At 45.9% G+C, this 19,343-nt stretch overlaps 1 protein-coding gene across 3 annotated transcripts in view; it reads right to left on the bottom strand.

Moving 5' to 3' along the window:
• Window positions 1-19,343, bottom strand: part of CHD6 (chromodomain helicase DNA binding protein 6) — a 2,211,516-nt gene that overhangs the window by 524,006 nt on the left and 1,668,167 nt on the right. For all 3 annotated transcript variants that reach the window (XM_044090190.1, XM_044090189.1, XM_044090188.1), the window contains one exon: window positions 9,541-9,749. In XM_044090190.1, the coding sequence (XP_043946125.1) occupies window positions 9,541-9,749 (209 nt within the window). The remainder of the gene's footprint in view (window positions 1-9,540; window positions 9,750-19,343) is intronic.

Genomic DNA, 19,343 nt, shown 5'->3' on the forward strand with positions numbered 1-19,343 from the left:
TAACCTTTTCTAAGAATGACCTTGTAGTTGAAAGAATTGGTTCAGAGAGATCCACATGGAGATGGTTCCTCCAGTGGGATCTCTAATGGAAGACGAGGCCTGCAAATCCATGGGTCTAAAGACATTTTCTCTGACAGATCCTACCAGCGCTCCTGAAAGGAGGCCCGAATGTCCACCTCTAGAGGCAGTCACGGGTCATTTATCCCCGCACTACAGAGCCTGGCTAGCAATTACAAAAGATTCATTGGTGCAGAGAATTATTTCCAGAGGTTATAGAATACCCTTTTCCCAACCCCTGAACAGTAAACACAATTCCAAATGTTCCACCCAGTCAGAGGAAAGCAGCAGTACTAGAAATAAAAAAGCTGCTAGAAAAGAGAGTCATCCAAGAGGCCCCTCCCAGACCAGAAAGAGTCTGGAACTTACTCAAGATTAGAGAACAGGGCATTGGAGAACAATTTTGGATCTCAGCAATCTGAACAAGTCAGTTCAGTATACCAAGTTCCAGATGGTCACAGTTCAGTCCATTCTGCCTTTTTTTGCACAAGGACAACTGGATGTGCTCAACAGGTCTTCAGAATGCATACTATCATATAGAAATGAAAAAGAAGTTATGCACCTACCAAAAAGTTCCATGTTAGTTGTCTTCTTCTCGCCTTCTTTCTTGCTGGTTGGGTTCGGAGCCAATCCTCGGCTCCGACTCGGCCATCTTCAAAAGCTCGAGAGCTGCTTACTGGCTCGAGGCCCCCCTATATCCCATTGCTGCCTCGCGCTAGATACCCAGATCTCGTTTGGTAAGTCTAACTGCAGACATAATAATAAAGTAATCCTATCCTAGAATGCATAAATCCTACTGGAGAGACTACTAGTCAGAAAGGAATAGCCAGAGAAGACTCATCCAGTGAAAAATCAAGAAGAACTCTTCTCAGTCCACTAGGATAGGGGGATGGAGGGTGGGACGCAAGAAAGAAGGCGAGAAGAAGACAACTAACATGGAACGTTATGGTAGGTACATAACTTCTTTATGTTAAGTTGTCTATCTCACCTTCTATTCTTGCTGGTTGGGACAGCGTCCCTAGCACCTAAAAACCTGGGTGGCTCATCGGAAAAGACTCTTTAGAACAGTGGAACCAAAGGCAACTCTGCTCCTAGAAACCAAATCCAACTTGTAATGTGAAATGAAAGTATGTGGGCTGGCCCATGTAGCCGCAACACAAATAGATTCCATGGGCAACCTAGCCTGAAAGGCCACCGAAGTAGCTAAAGCTCTGGTGGAGTGACCTTTTGGTTTAACTGGCAATTTTTTATTCCTCAGCTGATATATGAATGTGATGATAGAAGTCAACCACCTGGATAAGGTTACTTTGGAGACCGGAAGACCTTGTTTACCTACTGCATAAGACAGGAAAAGTTGATCTGATTTTCTAATGTCCTTGGTTCTGTGCAAATAAAAGCATTGCTGCCTGTGAACATCTAACTGATGCAACTTATATTCCGCCCTGTTGGAGTGGTTAGGGAAAAACACAGGAAGGTCTATGGACTGACTCAAGTTACTCTATGAAGAGGCCTTAGGAAGGAAGGATGGATTAGTCCTAAGAGCAACCCTGCCATTGTGGAACACGAGGTATGGGGGACGGACAGAAAGAGCCTGTAGTTCCGAAACTCTTCTGGCTGAAGTAATAGCTATCAGGAAGAGGGTTTTCCAAGATAAGAACTTCAGCGAACAAGAAGCTGCAGGTTCGAAAGGGGGCAAAATTAGCGAAGTTAAAATCAAATTTAAATCCCACGGTGGTGGAGGATCTCTCACTGGGGGCCCGAGCAGAGTGGTTCCTTTGAGAAAGGCTTTACACAGCTTATGGGACATGATATTGTTTTCCGACAGGCCGATGTGAAAATATGAAATTGCTGCTAACTGGACTCTAATTGTAGCTGAAGCAGAACCAGCATGGAAGAGTTCTGCTAGAAATTCCAAAATGGAGTGCACTGGGGCTGAAAAGGGGTCTATGCTTTTAGCCTCTGCCCAGGAAGAAAAACGTTTCCACTTACTAGCGTATGTTTTTCTGGTCATAGACTTGTGTGATGACAAAAGGATTTCTCTCACAGATGGGGAAATATTTGGGAGCCTGGCTAGGGTTTGAAATGGAGCAACTATGCTGTGAGCTGGAAAGTGAGCAGGGATTGGTGCAGCCCGCCCGATTGATGAATCAGGAGGTCTGGAACTAGGTCCAGAGTCCAAGGCTGTTCGAGAAGATAGGAGTGTAGGAATGGAAACCATATTTGTCGAGGCCAGTAAGGAGCAATGAAGATCATTTTGCAACCCGAAACAGCAGCTTCTGAATCAATTTCGGTATGAGGGGGAAAGGAGGAAATGCATAAAGAAGTCCCTGGGGTCAATCGTGGACTAGAGCGTCTCTGGGGGGAATGCCCGGGGAGTGGAAGGATGGAGAAGAAATTGCTGCACTTGTTGTTGAGGGGAGTTGCAAAAAGGTTGCAGCAAGGTTGGCCCCCATCTGCGGAAGATTTGGTCCGCCACCACCTGGTTCAGAGACCACTCGTGAGGCATGAGAATAGCTCTGCTCAGTCTGTCTGCTATAACGTTGGACTTCCGAGGGATGTGCGTTGCAATCAGAAATCGTTGGGAAGAAATCGCCCACTGCCAGAGTCTGAGTACTTCTCGACATAGGGGGTAGGACCTGGTTCCGCCCTGCTTGTTGATTTACCACACTACGGACATATTGTCCGTTTGAACTGCAATGGCCCCAGTAGGAAGAGAGTCCTGAAGAGCCTGCAACGCTAAGAGCACGGCCCTCATCTCCAAGACATTTATGTGCAGATGATACTCGTGAGGTTGCCAGGTGCCTTGGACTGTTCTGCCCTGATAATGCCCCCCCATCCGATCAGGGAGGCGTCCGTGGTCACTGTAGCCACTGGAGGGGGAAGAACAAATGGTCTGCCATGGAGCACTGATGTGGAGACCATCCACCACGCAAGGTGTTTCTTGCATGCCTGAGTGATCATAATCGTGTAAGACATGGGAAGTTGCTGGAAGGACCACTGGGTGAAAAGAAGCCACTGAAGAATCCTCATGTGAAAACGAGCTCGGGGAACAAGTACGATAGCTGCTGCCATGAGACCTAGCGTTTGAAGGACAAACCTGGCTTGAATCATTTTGCATGCTAATAAAACCTTGACATGCTGGTGAATCACTGAAACCCTGTCTGGTGGGAGGCTCGTTAACATGTCTTTGGTATTTAAATTTGTGCCTATAAAGGTGATAGATTGACAGGGCAACAATGCAGACTTTTCGAAATTTACTGTGATACCTAGCCTGGAGCAAGTGTCGATGGTGCAGTCTCTGGCTCGCATAAGGTGATGTCTGGTGGTAGCAGTGAGGAGCCAGTCGTCGAGATATGGAAACACCTGGAATCCTTGCCATCTCAGATGAGCGGTAACTACTGCCATACATTTGGTAAACACCCTGGGGGCTGTGGTGAGACCAAAGGGCAGAGCTCTGAACTGATAATGGCTGGCTCCCAGCCGGAAGCGGAGGAATCTTCGGAAGCATCTGTCCATTTTTATGTGGTAGTACACATCCTGAAGATCTATGGAGCACATCCAATTGTCCTGACCCAGAAAGGGTAAAATGGACTGAAGTGTGACCATCCGGAATTTTGTTCTTTGTCTCCAGTCCCCTGTCTTTTCTTGGTACCAAAAAGAACCTCGAGTAAATTCCGGATCCTTGTTGGTCTGCTGGGACTTGCTGGATGGCCCTTTTTCTTAGCAGTTTTGAGACTTCTTGCACTGCTTGGTCCCTTAGATTGGGTGGAACATCTGGAAGGGACTTGTATGACTTTAAGGGAGTTAGAACAAAGGGGATTCTGTAGCCTCCAGATATAACGGACTGTACCCATTCGCCAGGCTCCTGGGTACAGTGATAGTCTTCCTCCAACTGCCTCCAGAGGTGAGCAGCTGGGCAACCCTTCTGCCCTGGTTTTGAGGATCCCCTCTGCCATGAGGGCGGCGTCTGTTATTGTTCCCTCCTCTGCCTCTGGAGGGAAACTCACTACGTGTGTCCGGCAAGGCTCCTTGGGATTTCCGGAACCACATCTTCTTACTCTTCTGACCCTTAGGATATGGTCTGGAGGGAGTGGAAAAACTGACTCCTACAGCACAGAGAGTCTTGCCTTCCTGCTCACACCTGGTAAGGGTATCTTTCGCCTGTGATCCAAAGAGTGAGGAACCATCAAAGGGGGTGTTGGTGAAAGACGCTCTGAAAGGTTCCGCAAAGTTACATAGCTGCATCCAAGCGTGCCTCCTTAGGGCCACGCCTGTGCCTGCGGCTCTACTCGCACCATCGGCTGCATATGAAATGAGCCGCATGGAGGAGTTTACCACAGAATTAAGAGTCGCCAGCTGGGAGGATGCCTTAGCCTGGGCCCCCTCAGCTGATGGATTTTGGAGGGTATCTCCAAGCTCTTTCAGGAGATCCCTCTGAAGACGGGTAAAGTGGCACAGGTAATTCAGGGACCGCATGGAAAAGGTCGCTGAAGAGAACATCCGCTTCCCATATCTGTCCATCGTCCTGGACTCCTTATTAGGGGGCTGGACAGATGAAGAAGTTTCAGCCAACTCCTTCTTTGTGGCTGCTGCTACCACCATGGCATCAACGGGGACACCCTTGGTCAAGAACTGTTTGTCCTGCGGGGCAGTAATGAATTTTGCAGGTCTTCTAGGGGTCAGTTCCACTGTGTCTGGAGCCGTCCATGCCTTTCGAGCCACCACAGACATCAGTGGGTTGAAAGGCGGAGACACCCAGGAGGTGGAAGTTCGGGATACAAACACATCCAGGAATACAGACTCATCCTCGGAAGGGCTTAGGGTAGCCCAGTTTCCCCTCTGCCTAAGCATCTCAAGGATGTCTGAGAAGGAGACATCTTCAGAGGGGGATCTTGGGGACCCTTCAGACTCCTCTAAGTCGGTATCTGATGTAATAGACTCGGGGGAGTCAACATGCTTTCTCTTGCGAGGTGGCTCCTCTGAAAGATCAGGGGAGGCCTCGGAAGAGGAGGATACACCCAAGGGGGTGTCCTGGAGCGCTGGATCCCCACACTTAGGGTCTGGAAGAGGGGCAGAGGCTGACGCAGGCACCCTAGGGGGAGGAGCCGATGGGGTCGATCGTGGGACTGACTCAGGGGCCAGCACACTCCTCATCACCTCAAAGGCGTCCCTGCCCGGACGCAGAGAAGGCTCAGGCTCCGACGAAACCAGGAGCCCTCCCTGCACCGATGGAGATGGCTCCGAGGCAGATGTGGGAGCCGAGCTCACCTGCGTAGAAGCACCGAGAGGGAGACAAGGGTCCAATGCCACTTGCTCCTTCGGAGCCGACGAGGGAGTCTCAGCACCCAGATCCCTCCAGGGAAGGTACCATGGAAGGGATCGGAGCAGACGAAGGAACCAAAAGGAAGGGTATCGGCTCCGACAGTTCCACGACTCGAACCCCAACGAACTCTGGCTCCAAGCTCAAAGGAAGAGTCGGAGGAGGAATAACAATAGCTGTGGACGGAGCCGACTCCTGATGAGGTGGGCTGGACAACATTTTGGCAAGGGCCTGCGACTGCAAGAGCCTACTGACCACTCTTTCCAAATCATGGTCCAAAAGTCTAGAGGACCAAAAAGAGTGGGATGATCGGTGACTACGCTCCGATTGGAGCAGGGCGACTTTGGAGCTGAACGTATCAACTCCAAAGAAGGAGACCTGGATCTTTTTCGACTCTCAGCCGGCTCCAAAGACCGTGTCGGAGCCGTCTGGGAGGGAGGGACATTGGTTCCAGCCTGAGCCGAAATGGATTGTGTGGCTTCACCCAACGATGGCTCCGAACTGGGAGCCGACGGTTTAGGTGGCCTGGAAGATTTCACCGGCTGAGACTTCAACGGTGAATCTTGGGGTTTAAGCAGACCCCTCAGAATCAATTTATTTTTGCGCTCCTGCAGGACTCTTGGACTGAAGGCATGACAGATGGAGCAAGAGTCCTGCAGGTGCACAGCGCCCAGACAATAAACACAAGAAGTGTGACCATCTGTCAGAGACATCTTCTGACAGCATGAGTCACACTTCTTGAAGCCGGATGGTTTTGGATCCTTGGACATTCTTGGAAGAAAACCAAGGACAAGTTTTCACACAAAAAGTTAAAGTAACCGATAAAAAATATTAATACCCTACAGTTACCACAACCCACTACAAGTACTACTACCACAAAGAAAAACAAACTTATCACTAACACTACAGGTTATAGAGAAAAAGGAGATAGAAAAGAAAGGTTAACCTCTAACTCAAATGGAAAGAACCTTTCTGTGGAAAAGGGAAAGAAGGGGGGGGAGAGGAAACTCTCTAATTTAAACGAGTTTCTTAGGAAGGGAAAGCTATTTAGAGGAAAAAACTAACTACAATGAATAAAGTCTAACTAACGACTAATTTTACACTACAATACAGTGATTTTTACAAGTAAATAACAATAATAATAAAGAAGCTTATACAACCTGAGCCAGTAGAACAACCTCGCAGCAGAAGCGGCAAACGAGATCTGGGTATCTAGCGCCAGGCATCATGGGATATAGGGGGGGGCCTCGAGCCAGTAAGCAGCTCTCGAGCTTTTGAAGATGGCCGAGTCGGAGCCAAGGATCGGCTCTGAACTCAACCAGCAAGAATAGAAGGCGAGATAGACAACTTAACATCAGATGATCCAGAATATTCCTATGCTTCCAGTTGGGAGCCAGTCACTATCAATTCAGAGTTCTGCCATTTGGTCTCACCACAACTCCAAGGGTGTTCACCAAATGGCATGGAAGTTGCGCCAGCTCGCTTGAGACTGCAAGGATTCTGGGTGTTTTCTGGGTGTTTTCTTAGGTGTTTCCTTACTTAGACGACTGGCTCATAACCACCCCAATCAGACAGCTTCAGATCAGAGCGCAAGATTACATACTCCAGTTACACTCTCACCTGGGAATTACTACAAATCACAACAAATCTCAACTAGAACCAACTCAAACATTGGAGTTCATTGGAGCTTTGTTCAACACAGTCCCCTTGACAACATCCCTTCCTTTACCAGGGGTACAAACCATAAAATTCCAAGTCAAAAAGACCTTCCAAAAGTTTTCTTTCTCAGCTCTATTGATTCTTCAAGCACTGGGGTGAATGTCAGTTGCGATAGTTTTACTTCTGTTAGCAAGACACCAGATGAGAATTCTTCAGTGAACCCTAGCTACTCAGTGGACTATTCTTCACAAATCTTTGTCCACTCAAATCAAATAACTCAAGCATCCAAAAATTACCTCCTTTGGTGGATTTATACCGATCAGATAATGCAAGGTTGCTCCTCCACTCCACTCCAAGGATGCTTCCCAAATCGGGTGGGTGGCACTTCTTGGGAAAGGTAGCCAAGGCAAATTATCTCCCGAAGAGGCCAATTTGCATATCAATGTCCTAGAAATAAGAGCTGTCCTCCTAGGACTGCAGGCCTTTCAAGACACTCTTCCTTTCGGGACTATTGTGATTCAGATGAACAATATGTCAATGGTCTGGTACATCAACAAACAAGGAGGAACCAAATCTTACCCCCTGTACCGAGAAGCTTTGAGAGTGTGACAACAGGCAATCTCCACTAACTGATTTCTGACAGCAATGCACATTTTGAGAAAATCCAACATTCTAGTACCTCACGAGTGGTCACTCAATATGAAAGCTGCTAAAAATATTTTCCGTTGATAGGGCCAGCCTTGCTGTGACTTCTTTGCATCTCCCATCAACAACAAGTGCAGCAGGTTCTTATGCAGCCCTATGGGTGCATTTGTTCTTGTCCAGGAATCCTGAGTGAACTTCTTGTTCCTCAATTACAGTCAGGTGGTATGGAGCAGGCCAAGTTTGCTTGACATGGGGGGCAGCCTACAGCTCCTTCAAGCTCTGAAGTCATGGTCTTTTCCAGGGAAGCATGCCTCTGCATGCCAAGTTCCCCTTGGCTGCCTATTGTAAATACAAACTGGCAGCTTGGGCTTAACAGGCGCAGATGTTACTAGGTAACAGCTACTGCTCCTGATAGATGTCGCTTTTGGAGTGATCCACAGTCATGTACCTTTCCAGAAGATGGGCAAGCCAGCAGAAGCCACTCACTCTCATCTTTCCTAGCCAGCTCCTACATGAGCCCGAGTCATTTTTCACACTCTCTTCACTTTATAGGAATGCTCGACAACTTTACCTTTCTATTGCTTAACTCAAATGACAGAATTTCCTTTCTTCTGCTTTTATACCTTCAGTACACAACATTTATAATACACAAGTGTAACTTCTTAAGCTTCTTACACTGTTTTTAGACTTTCTTGCAAGGACTGCAGGTCAGTTATTCCGTTTACCACTTCTGAGGCATCAAAAGAAAACACAGAGAGGAGCAGAATGCACTCTCTTTTTTTTTGTTTGTTTTAGGTAAGCTTCCATTCTAAAGGCCATGACAAGAAATTGCAACCATGTGCTCATATGGAGGACATATGGAAACGGGACTAATAGCCATGGTGCAATCCCCATTAGAGACTGAGGATCACATAGGGGTGTCATATGGAAAGAAGAATGATACGCATGGTACAATCCCAACTGGAAAGTGAGGATCGTGTTGGGGTGTCTGTGTACAAGGAGGGCAGGGCCAACTAATCACATCACTTTGTGGTATAACTGAGCATTATGATTTGAATGCAGGACTTACTGAATGTTTATAATAAATTTCTGCAGCAAATATCTCAGTAGTTGACCATCTATTATCACAAGTACACTCGTATAACTTTTTTTGAGGGGGGTCCTATTAATCCCCTTTCCAAATCTAGCCTTTTCTTTTTCTTCTACCCTCCCCAGGTCAGAAGACAATAAGGAGAAGACAAGAATCCAAGGAACTTAGCTGTCATCCTGCAGGCGACAGGTGGGAGATAGAACTTTATGTATGCTGTCACAATCCCGCCCTTCTTGTCTGGCAATTCAATGGACTGTGAAGTCCCAAAGTGGGTGTATGCTTCTGGACATCCTTAACATTCTGCTATATTGTATCCAATGCTTTGTGGGCTAGGGCTCTCTTCTCCTTCTGTAGATGGACTGGACTTTCTTCCAAAGGCACTCGGCAAAAGAGGAGGGACCGACAACCCATGGACAGGCAAGTCTGCACTGGCAGTTCATTTCCCTTGCTTGTTACCTGGCTGTCCTAGTGCCTAAGTAGTTAACTGAACCCACATCAATATGGAAGATGAAGTCATGACTCCACCCATTTGCATTACAGTGCCAGTGTCATCCTCACAGCGACATTTTTGTAATGAAGAAAAAGACCTGCGTTATGTACTTACCCTAACAATATCAAACAAATACATGACAGCGATGTTACTTAAACTTTTTATATAAGAAAGAAAATGTTGCAAATGCCAATAAAAAATTTCAGAAATTCTTAACAAAAATGTAAATTTAATTAAAACATAAGAATACCATAGGCTAATAAAACATATCGCGCTCACCATCATCTTTCCTTGGAGGCAGTCGACAAACATTCCTGCACATAGCAACAAAACTATAGAAATATTTCTCCAGGCTCTCATCAGTCTTTTTCTCCAGGCGAGATAAAGTTCGAAAGCGGCTCCAGTCAAAAAGCTTTGCCTCTGCATCGTATACCACTCCAAAAGAGGAAACTGTGCGATAGAAATCAGCCTGTTCTCTTCGAGTCCACCTGGAAAGTATAAACATAAAACAAAATAGAATCTCAGTTTGTAAACATCTTAACAGTGGAACATCATCATTACTTTATGTGCTTATATCTTTTTTTTTTTTCTCAAAATTTTTTTTATTTTTCAAACACATTTGAATGAATTCCATAGTATTTATACATATATTTATGAGGCATGAATTTATTTCTTTAAGTAGGCCTGAATATATCCTCAGAAGCTGGTGCCTGCAAAGCAGCTCCATACCCATGCAAGGTAGAGACATCCACAGGTTCCACAGTTGAAGCATCTCGCGGCATACCGGACTCTGAATGGGTCTCAGTAGAGGCCTGCGAATCTGAAGTAGCGGGTATCAGGGGCTGCGAAAGCACCTCACTGAGTAGCAGCGAACTGGTGACTAGCTTAGGAGAAGCGTTGTCAGCAGCTTTGGACCTAGGCAGCCTGTCTCTCTCTATCTTTGCGTTTTTTCTGAATGTCGGTAGTCGGGCGGCTTACCAAAGCCATATCTGGGTAATTGAACAGAGTACCAAAATATTTAGAAGTGTAAATATACCGATGAGAAATAGTTCGTTGTTTAAATAAGGCACAAAATCGGCAGCGAGGTACATCGTGGTCAGGGCCTAGGCAAGGAATACAGTACGAATTAAAATCTTTATGAGGTATTTGCTTTCCACAAGAAATACAATTATTGACTTTTACTGACATCGGTTTAGAGCAAGAAAGTTTCCCCAATGGGGTACTTACCTTTAGTTGAAGACTTTGGTTCTGAAACTCGAAAACGAAAATTTCAGGAGTCGGACTGGCACTTGTGAACTGCTTCTGCTTCGGGGACCGCACGGCAAGAAAGACTGAAGTAATAGCGTCAGCTGCATGCTTTATACCCCTGACTACCTGACATCATGGAAGATGAGACAGCAACCGACGCAGGACCCAAGACTTTGATAATCAAGCCGACTGAGGGCCACTGCAAGCAGATAACCCAAATGTGATGACTGCAACAGTGAAACATGAAGAACATCTGTACTATGTTCTTCGTATTTCACTGCTGCAGTTCTGACTTGTGGGATGATTCCCAAAGCTAAGAATGGGGGAGGATGGAAAGAAAGTCTAGAAGAGGAAGCTTGTAGGGTAAAAGAGGGAAACCCCACTTTGGATAAGTAGACGGGTGACAGTAGTAGTGCCTGTTGAAAATGTGCCCTTAAGACCAGATGGCAACCTCCAACCACGCTTGGTTGGTACGCCCTTCAGGAAGGCAGCAGCAGCAGACCTAGTTGCCCTAGGGGAAAGGGCTCTTACAGCTTCAGGTGTGTTCCTTCCCTGATGCCTGTAACAAAAGGTGTTTGAGTGAGGTCTTCCCTGCCAAGAATTTTAAAACTGAAGGCAGTACAAGCCTTTCTAGGATAAAGGCTAGGTGGCAAGGTGGTAAAGAAAGTACAGTTGTGTACACTTACCACCTAGTGTATTCACTGTTGCAGTCATCACATTTAGGTTATCCCTGCAAGGGTAGCCCTCAGCCGGCCCAAATACCAGAGACTTAGTATTTCTGCGTCGGTTGCTGTCGCTTGAGGACTGACCTCAGGTCGTCTGTGGTATAAAGTAAGGCAGCCGACACCATTACATCAGTTTTTCTTGCCCTAACCTGTCAGGAGCCCCCAAAGTAGGAGGCCAGGTTCTGGTGGAAGAACCCCACTAGTGGAAAATAAATACCAATATGTCCCTTGTAAAGAAAGGAGAACAACAAGGAAGAATGGTAACAAAAGGAGAATGAGAAAAAAGGGGGATGGAGGAAGGGAAACCAGGACTGCAACAGTGAATACACTCGAAAATCTACATTTATGGTAAGTGTACACGACTGTACTATGTTCTTCGTGTTTCACTGTTGCACTCATCACATTTGGGTAGATTACCAAAGCTGAGGAAATGGGTGGAGGCAGTCAAATAAGCTAGGGAATGGCTAGGATGTCCTGCAAGAATGCAGAGGCAAACCCTGCCCTGGATTTGGAGAAGAGAGGCAGGTGGTAATGCTTGGTAAAAGTGTGAACAGAAGTCCAGATGGCAGCCTCCAGGATGTCCCTGGTGGGGACTCCTCTGAGGAAAGCTGCAGAGGTGGAGGCTGCTCTGGTGGAATGTGTCCTGAACCCCTTGGGGAGAGGCTTACCATGCTGTTTGTAGCAGAAATGGATGCAGTGTGCTATCCATTTGGAAATGGTTTACTTGGAGATGGCTTTGCCTTCTGCCCCTGTAGCACAGCTAACCAGCAATTGATCAGACTTTCTGAAGGGTTTAGTCCTGTCCAAATAGTATCTGAGCTGTCTGTGCACATCTAGAGAGTGAAGAATCCTTTCCCCCTTGTTCTGGGGATTAGGAAAGAAGGTGGACAAATGAATGGATTGGTTGAGAGCCATACTGGAGACCAGCTTAGGCATGAAGGATGGGTTAGTTCTGAGGGATACCCGGTCTGCATAGAAGATGATGAAGGGTTCCACAGCCATGAGTGCTTGCAGCTCAGACTCTCTTCTGGCTGAAGTAATGGCCAGAAGGAAGACCATCTTCCAGGAAAGAAATTTTAGCTCTGCAGAAGAAGCTGGTTCGAACAGAGGCAGGGTGAGCTTTTCTAAGATAAAGTTAAGGTCCCAAGCTGGTGTTGGTGCCCTTCTGGGGGGCCTCAAGCTGCTAGCCCCTCCGAGGAACTGTTTGATCAAAGGGTGTGAGAAAAGGGGCTGCACAGTGGGAAAATGAGCAGAAATACCAGAGGCATGAATTTTTACAGATAAGAAAAGAGAGACCACTGAGTAGTAGGTCAGCTAAGTAATCCAGGATGGAGGGCTGTGTCATATTGGCCCCCTTAGCCTGGATCCAGGTGCAGAAACTTTTCCATTTATCTGCATACGATTTTCTGGTGCTAGGGCATCTGGCCTCACAGATAACATCCAGAACCTGTTTACTGAGGACGGCAGACTGGCTAGGGGTTAGGGAATAAGCCAAGCTGCCAAACTGAGTGTCTGCAACTGAAGATGCATGAATTCCCCTTCCCTCTGGGTTAGGAGGTTTGGAATCTATGGAAGATGCCACGGAGGCAGCGGGGACAGGCTGCCCAGCAAGGGGTATAAGTGCTGTCGGGGCCAGTCTGGAGATATAAGAATGGTCCTTGGTTTTTCCTCCCTTGTTTTGAGCAGTACTCTGGGGGATGAAAGGTAAGGGAGGAAAGGCATAGACCAAGAGGTTGACCCAAGGGAAGGACAGGGCATCCACTTTCCAAGCCATGCAGTGATGCTCCCTGGTGCAGAATTTGCTGAGCTGATGGTTGGTGTGGGAGGCAAAGAGGTCGGCCTTCGGGGTTTTCCATTTCTGAGTTATTAGGAAGAAGGTACTTCTGTTGATCTGCCACTCATGTGGGTCCAAAAGGTTTCTGCTTAATTGGTTTGCCAGGGAGTTGAGACAGCCTGGTAGGTATTGTGCTAACAGGTGTATTTGCATGGAAGAGGCTGAGAGCCAAAGGGTCATTCATGGCCAGCCTGCAGAGAGGGTATGAGTGAGTCCCTCCCTGCTTACTGTGTACCACATCACAGTGATGTTATCTGCCTTGATCAGGAGACCCCTGGAGAGAGAAGGGGTTTGAAAGCTATCAAGGCGTGCTGCACAGCCATCATCTCTTTTTGACAGATGAGCAGATGGATATGCTGAGGCCTCCATTGGCCCTGTATGCACATGCCATCCAGGTGTGCACCCCAAGCATAGTCTGATGCGTCTGTGGTGAGGGTCTGGGTGGCGGGGTGTGGGGAGAAGGGCAGACCCTTGTTGTGAAAGCATGCTGTTGCCCACCAAAGAAATTCCTTTCTGAGGCAGGGAATTATAGGTAGAAGAGTTTCCAAGTCTTGAGAGTGTTGACACCAAAGGCTCTTTAGGTACCATTGAAGTTTCCTCATATGCAGTCTATGGCATATGGAATGAGGAGTATGCAAGATGCCATGAACCCCAGAGTTTGCAGGATTTTCCTTGCAGAAAGCTGGGGCCTGGTGGCCAGCTGAGAGAAGTAGGCTGACAGGAAAATTTGTTTCTCTGGTGTAAGGTATGCCATTTCAGATGCTGTGTCCAGACTTGCTCCCAGGAAGATTATCCTTTGGGTGGGCACCTGTTTTGATTTCTTTTTGTTGATTGTGTACCCTAGGGAGATTAGTAGACTCTTTACAAAGGCCAGGTGTTTTTCAGCAGCTTTTCCTGGCTGTCTGCCTGAATAAGGCAGTTGTCTAAGTAGGAGTAAATTTGAATATTTCTTTTTCTGCAAAAAGCAATTGCCGGAGCCAGGCATTTTGTGAAAACTCTGGGAGCAGTAGATAAGCCAAAGAGAAGCATACAGAACTGAAAGTGTTGAGATCCTGCCCTTAAGCAGATATATTTTCTGCATGATTCCCTGATAGGAATGTGGAGGTAGGCCTCTTTTAGATCCAGGGTGGCTAGCCAAGTGTCCTTGAAGAGCATGGGTAGCAGCTGTTGGAAAGTGAGCATTTTGAATTTTGGGATCACCAGAAAGGTGTTTAGAATGGACAGATCGAGGATGGGTCGTCAGGTGCCCTCTTTTCTGGGCACCAGAAAAAGTCTGGAGTAGAAGCTTTAGCCTATCTGTTCTGCAGGCATGTGCTCTACTGCCCTCAAAGAGAGCAGGGAATGGATATGCTTTTGAGCCTCTGCCCACTGATTTGGCAGTAGATCTGGAAACCTTTTTGGGGTTGGAAGGGTGTGGAAGGAGAATCTGTATCCCTGAGACACAATGTTCAGAACCCATTGGTCCTTGGTAATGGTCCCCCATGAGTGAAAGGAGAGTTTTTCTCCTAGAGGTAAGTGAAGGTAGGCAGAGGGGAGGTCAGGAGGAGGTTAGTCTTTGTGAGTTCATACCATAAGGGGGTGGCTTTGAACTCCCTGGTTTTGAAGTGGAGGTAGTCCACTGCTTAGATCTCTGCATTCCCTGGGGCTGCTGTCTGGGGTGTCTGTTTCCACGGGTCCTAGTCTGGGCCTGTTTACTCAGAGCAGGAAAGGACCAGTGCTTGGAGGCAAAATGCCTGCTGAACCTAGGGGGATGGACCGGTAAGAAATCTTTAACTGTTTGCATAGATTTTGCTTTTTCTTCCATCTTTTTTAAGACCTCTTCTGCCTTAGTGCCAAATAAGTTATCTTTGTGCAAGGGTGCATCCAACAATTTAGATTTAACATGGTCTGGCAGGGGTTGTTCCTTAACTCATTAACCCTGAGTACTGTCTCACAGCACCTCTGTGCTTACATCCGAGCAAGCTGTGAGACGGTAGTAATTGTATTTAGTTACAGCCAGGTCCCTTCCACAAGCGCATCTAACTTTACAGCCATATTGTAGCTCCACTGTGAAAAAATAAGTTGAAAAAGTACCTGAACATTTTCTGGTACTTTTTCAACTTACTTTTCAGTGTGGAGTTACATGATGTTTATATCTGACATTTCGGAGAAAATCATCTGTCAGTTTCAATAGACGTAACCGCAGTAGTTTACATACCACTCAGTTAATGTGACCCTACACTACCATCTGGATTTGATAAAGAAGCCCAATTACAACCTCAGGTATATCACAGTCCTTCCCTAAATACATGGCTAAATGTCTAACTTTGTATTAACAATTTTAGCATCTCTAAGCCTGTTCTGCGAAACACATTACTTAAGCTGTTACGCAGTTCATCAACCTTGTTTAACTCAGTCTGGAAACTTGAACAGTGTTAAACCAAACAGCACTTGCTCGATATTTACACAGTGTTCTAAATAAATTTTACATTGGCATGACTTTAACTTGAGCATTTTTTTCTCAAGTTCAAAAATAGCTCTTCTACAATAACCAATTGAACTATTCTTAATGTTATTGGTGTTGTTTATGGCTATAAGCCCACTCGTAATGTGAAGGTTTCAACTGTATTAGCTTCCATTTCCAATAACTTCTCAACTGAAGTGCTACTATCCCCATTACCTTGAATAAAGGGGTTTCCTTCTGTTGTACGCCACTAAGAATTTAAAAAATCATCCGTACCCACAACAATGCCATGACTGCTTGCGGTCGATGCTGAACTTCTTCCTTCCTCCCTAATGTATTTGCGGTATTAATTTGACCGAAGAGTTTTCGTCCATATTTCACTACTAAGACCCATGTCTGGGTAAGATTTAACAGTTCAGCAGGAAGTGAATGGATAGTTAAATCCAAATCTGAGTTGGCGATGTAAGAGATTTTTTTGCTGCCCTGTCTATCTTTGCTTTGCAGCTAGCGAAAAAATTCCACTTTGGTGTTACTGCACACATTTCATTAAGAGTTGTGCTGTTAATGCATTAGTCCCCTCAAAGAAGCAATATGTGCTTTTTGTTAACTTCGGATAACAAACATGCTTTTATCTCAGGCAGGTAAACTTTACTGACTTGGCTTTTATTTTCTAATCACCAAGTGCTATTTTTTTTCATCTTAAACGTTTCTGCCATCATGTGATGAAAGATAATAACATAATGTGTTTCAGTCATCTTTTGCTTTGTTGTAACCATTTATTATGTGTCCTTCATAAAATGTACAGTTTTGTGTTAGATCGTGGAGATTTACTCATACTGTCAACTCTGACACTCGTGCTGTGTGTCCAAACTGGTGCACAAAGTACTTCAAAGAGACAGTCTTGATTAATGCTAAAAAGAATATATCCTTCGAAAGTAGAGCTTTCATTTTCCAATATGCCTGTTACTGAAGCAAGAAAAAAAAAAATGAACAGTGGGAAATGTCGCAATAGTCTAAGGAAGGGTGTGGAAAAGCTGTCCAAATGTGCAGGAAGATGACAGGCTGTCAGCAAAAAGTACAGTTGTGTACACTTACCATAAATGTAGATGTTCGAGTGTATTCAGTGTTGCAGTCATTACATTTAGGTGATCTGCTTGCAGGTAGCCCACAGTCGGCCTGATTAACAAAGTCTTGGGTCCTGCATCAGTTGCTGTCCCTTCTTCCATGACGTCAGGTCGTCAGGGGTATAAAGCATGCAGCCGACACCATTACATCAGTTTTTCTTGCCCAGATGTCAGGTGCCCCCCTAATGGTGAGCAATTAAATATAAAAGTATAATGACATACCTCCAACAAAAAGCACATACACCAAAAAGGCTTTTAAGCACAGTAAAATAAAGTAGAGGTATAGCCAAAAGAAGTTAGGGGGCTGGAGGGAGGGTAACCAGGACTGCAACAGTGAATACACCGAACATCTACATTTATGGTAAGAAGTACACAACTGTACTATGTTCTTCGTGTTTCACTGTTGCAGTCATTACATTTGGGTAGATTCCCAAAGCTATGGCTGGGAGGAGGAATTTAGACAGCATTAGGACTAGCTATAAGGCCCTGCAAGACTACAGTGGCAAAGCCAGCTCTGGATTTAGAGCAAATTGGCAACTGATAATGCTTGGTGAAAGTATGTACAGAACTCCAGGTAGCAGCTTCTAGGATGTCCCTGGTAGAGACTCCTCTGAGAAAGGCTGTAGAGGTAGATGCAGCCCTGGTGGAGTGAGGTCTGATCCCCTGGGGGATAGGTTTTCCATGGTGCTTATAGCAGAAATGAATGCAATGGCCTATCCATTTAGAAATGGTTTGCTTTGAAATGGCCTTCCTCTCTGCCCCTGCAGCAAATGCTACCAGCTGTTGTTCAGATTTCCTTTGAGGCTTAGTCCTGTCCAAGTAGAATCTGAGTTGTCTGTGCACATCTAAGGAATGCAGTATCCATTCCCCATTGTTCTGTGGATTAGGAAAGAAGGTTGGCAAATGAATGGACTGATTAACAGCCACACTGGATACCACCTTGGGCATGAAGGATGGATTGGTTCTGAGGGACACCCTGTCCGCATGAAAGATAATGAAAGGCTCCACTGCCATAAGGGCCTGTAATTCAGATACCCATCTAGCTGAAGTGATTGCTAAAAGGAAAGCTGTTTTCCAAAAAAGAAATTTTAAATCTGCAGTAGCAGCTGGCTCGAAAGTAATTATAGTGAGTTTCTCTAAAACAAAGTTAAGGTCCCAGGCTGGGGTTGGAGCTCTCCTGGATGGTCTCACATTTTTGGCTCCTCTGAGGAACTACTTGAGCAGTGGATGAGAGAAGAAGGGGGGTTCTGTGTTATAATGAGCTGAAATGGCTGATGCGTGGATTGTAATGGAGGAAAAAGACAAGCCCTTGTAAAGCATCTCAGTTAAGTATTGTAAAATCTGAGGTAAATTGGGCACTGCTGTGCTTATCCCTTGAGACTGGTTCCAGGCACAGAATCTTTTCCATTTTTCAGCATAGGATTTTCTAGTGCTAGTTCTCCTTGCCTCTAAAATGATATCCATCACAGGTTTACTGAGGGAAGGTAAAGGAGAGATTATGTAATTAGCCAGGCTGCAAGGTTCAGAGTTTGAAGGTGAGGGTGCAGAATCTGCTTCTCCTGCTGAGACAACAGGGAAGGAGTCTGAGGCAGGTGCCATGGGGATAACCGTAACACACTGTGCAGGAGGGGGGTACCAGTGCTGGCGTGGCCAGACTGGAGCAATCAAAATCATCTTGGTTTGTCCTGTTTGATTTTTTAGTAGTACTTTGGACAGCAGAGGCAGAGGGGGGAAGGCATAGACTGATATGTTTTTCCAGCTGAAGGACAGAGCATCCACTTTCCAGGCTTGTTTGTGTGAAGTCCTTGTGCAAAATTTGTCCAACTGGTAGTTCTGGGGAGAGGCAAACAGGTCTATATCTGGGCTCCCCCATTTGCTTGTCAACATGTTGAAAATCCTTGGTTCCAGTTTCCACTCGTGTGGGTCCACGAGATTTCTGCTTAGTCCGTCTGCCAGTGTATTTAATTTTCCTGGCAGGAACTGAGTTTGTAGATGTACTTGGTAGCTCAAGGCTGTGTTCCACAATGCCATGGCTAGTCTGCAGAGGGGGTAAGAATGTGTACACCCCTGCTTGTTTATGTACCACATAACAGTGGTGTTGTCCATCTTTACCATTAGTTGTCCTGGAAGAATGTGGTCCTTGAAGGCTGTCAGAGCATTCTGTGCAGCTAACATTTCATTTTGATTGATATGCAGGTGCATTTGACTTGGGTTCCACTTGCCCTGAATGCACTTCCCTGCCAGGTGAGCCCTCCATGCATAGTCTGATGTGTCTGTTGTTAGGGTTTGGGCGGCAGGGAAGGTTTGAAAGGTAGTCTCTTGTTTTGGTGGCAGGCTTCTGCCCACCAAAGGAACTCTAGGCATAGGCAAGGTATGATGGGAATCACTGCTTCTAGATCCTGAGAATGTTGACACCATAGGCTTTTTAGATACCACTGTAGTTTCCTCATATGCAGTCTTGCATATGGAATTAGAAGAATTCAGGAGACCATGAACCCAAAAGCTTGCAGTATTTCTCTTGCAGATAGCAGGGTTTTTGTGGCCACTTGTTTGAAGTAGGTTGTCAAATGAATTTGTTTCTCTGGAGTGAGGTAAGCCATCTGGGAAGTTGTACTCAAGCTTGCTCCCAGGAATATAATTTGTTGACAGGGTACCAGGTGTGATTTATTTTTGTTTATGATGTACCCCAGACAAGTTAGAACCCTTTG

The sequence above is a fragment of the Protopterus annectens genome, chromosome 12.part0 (assembly GCF_019279795.1).
Source record: "Protopterus annectens isolate FY-2018-M chromosome 12.part0, PAN1.0, whole genome shotgun sequence".
In the NCBI taxonomy this organism is placed as follows: Eukaryota; Metazoa; Chordata; order Ceratodontiformes; family Protopteridae; genus Protopterus; species Protopterus annectens.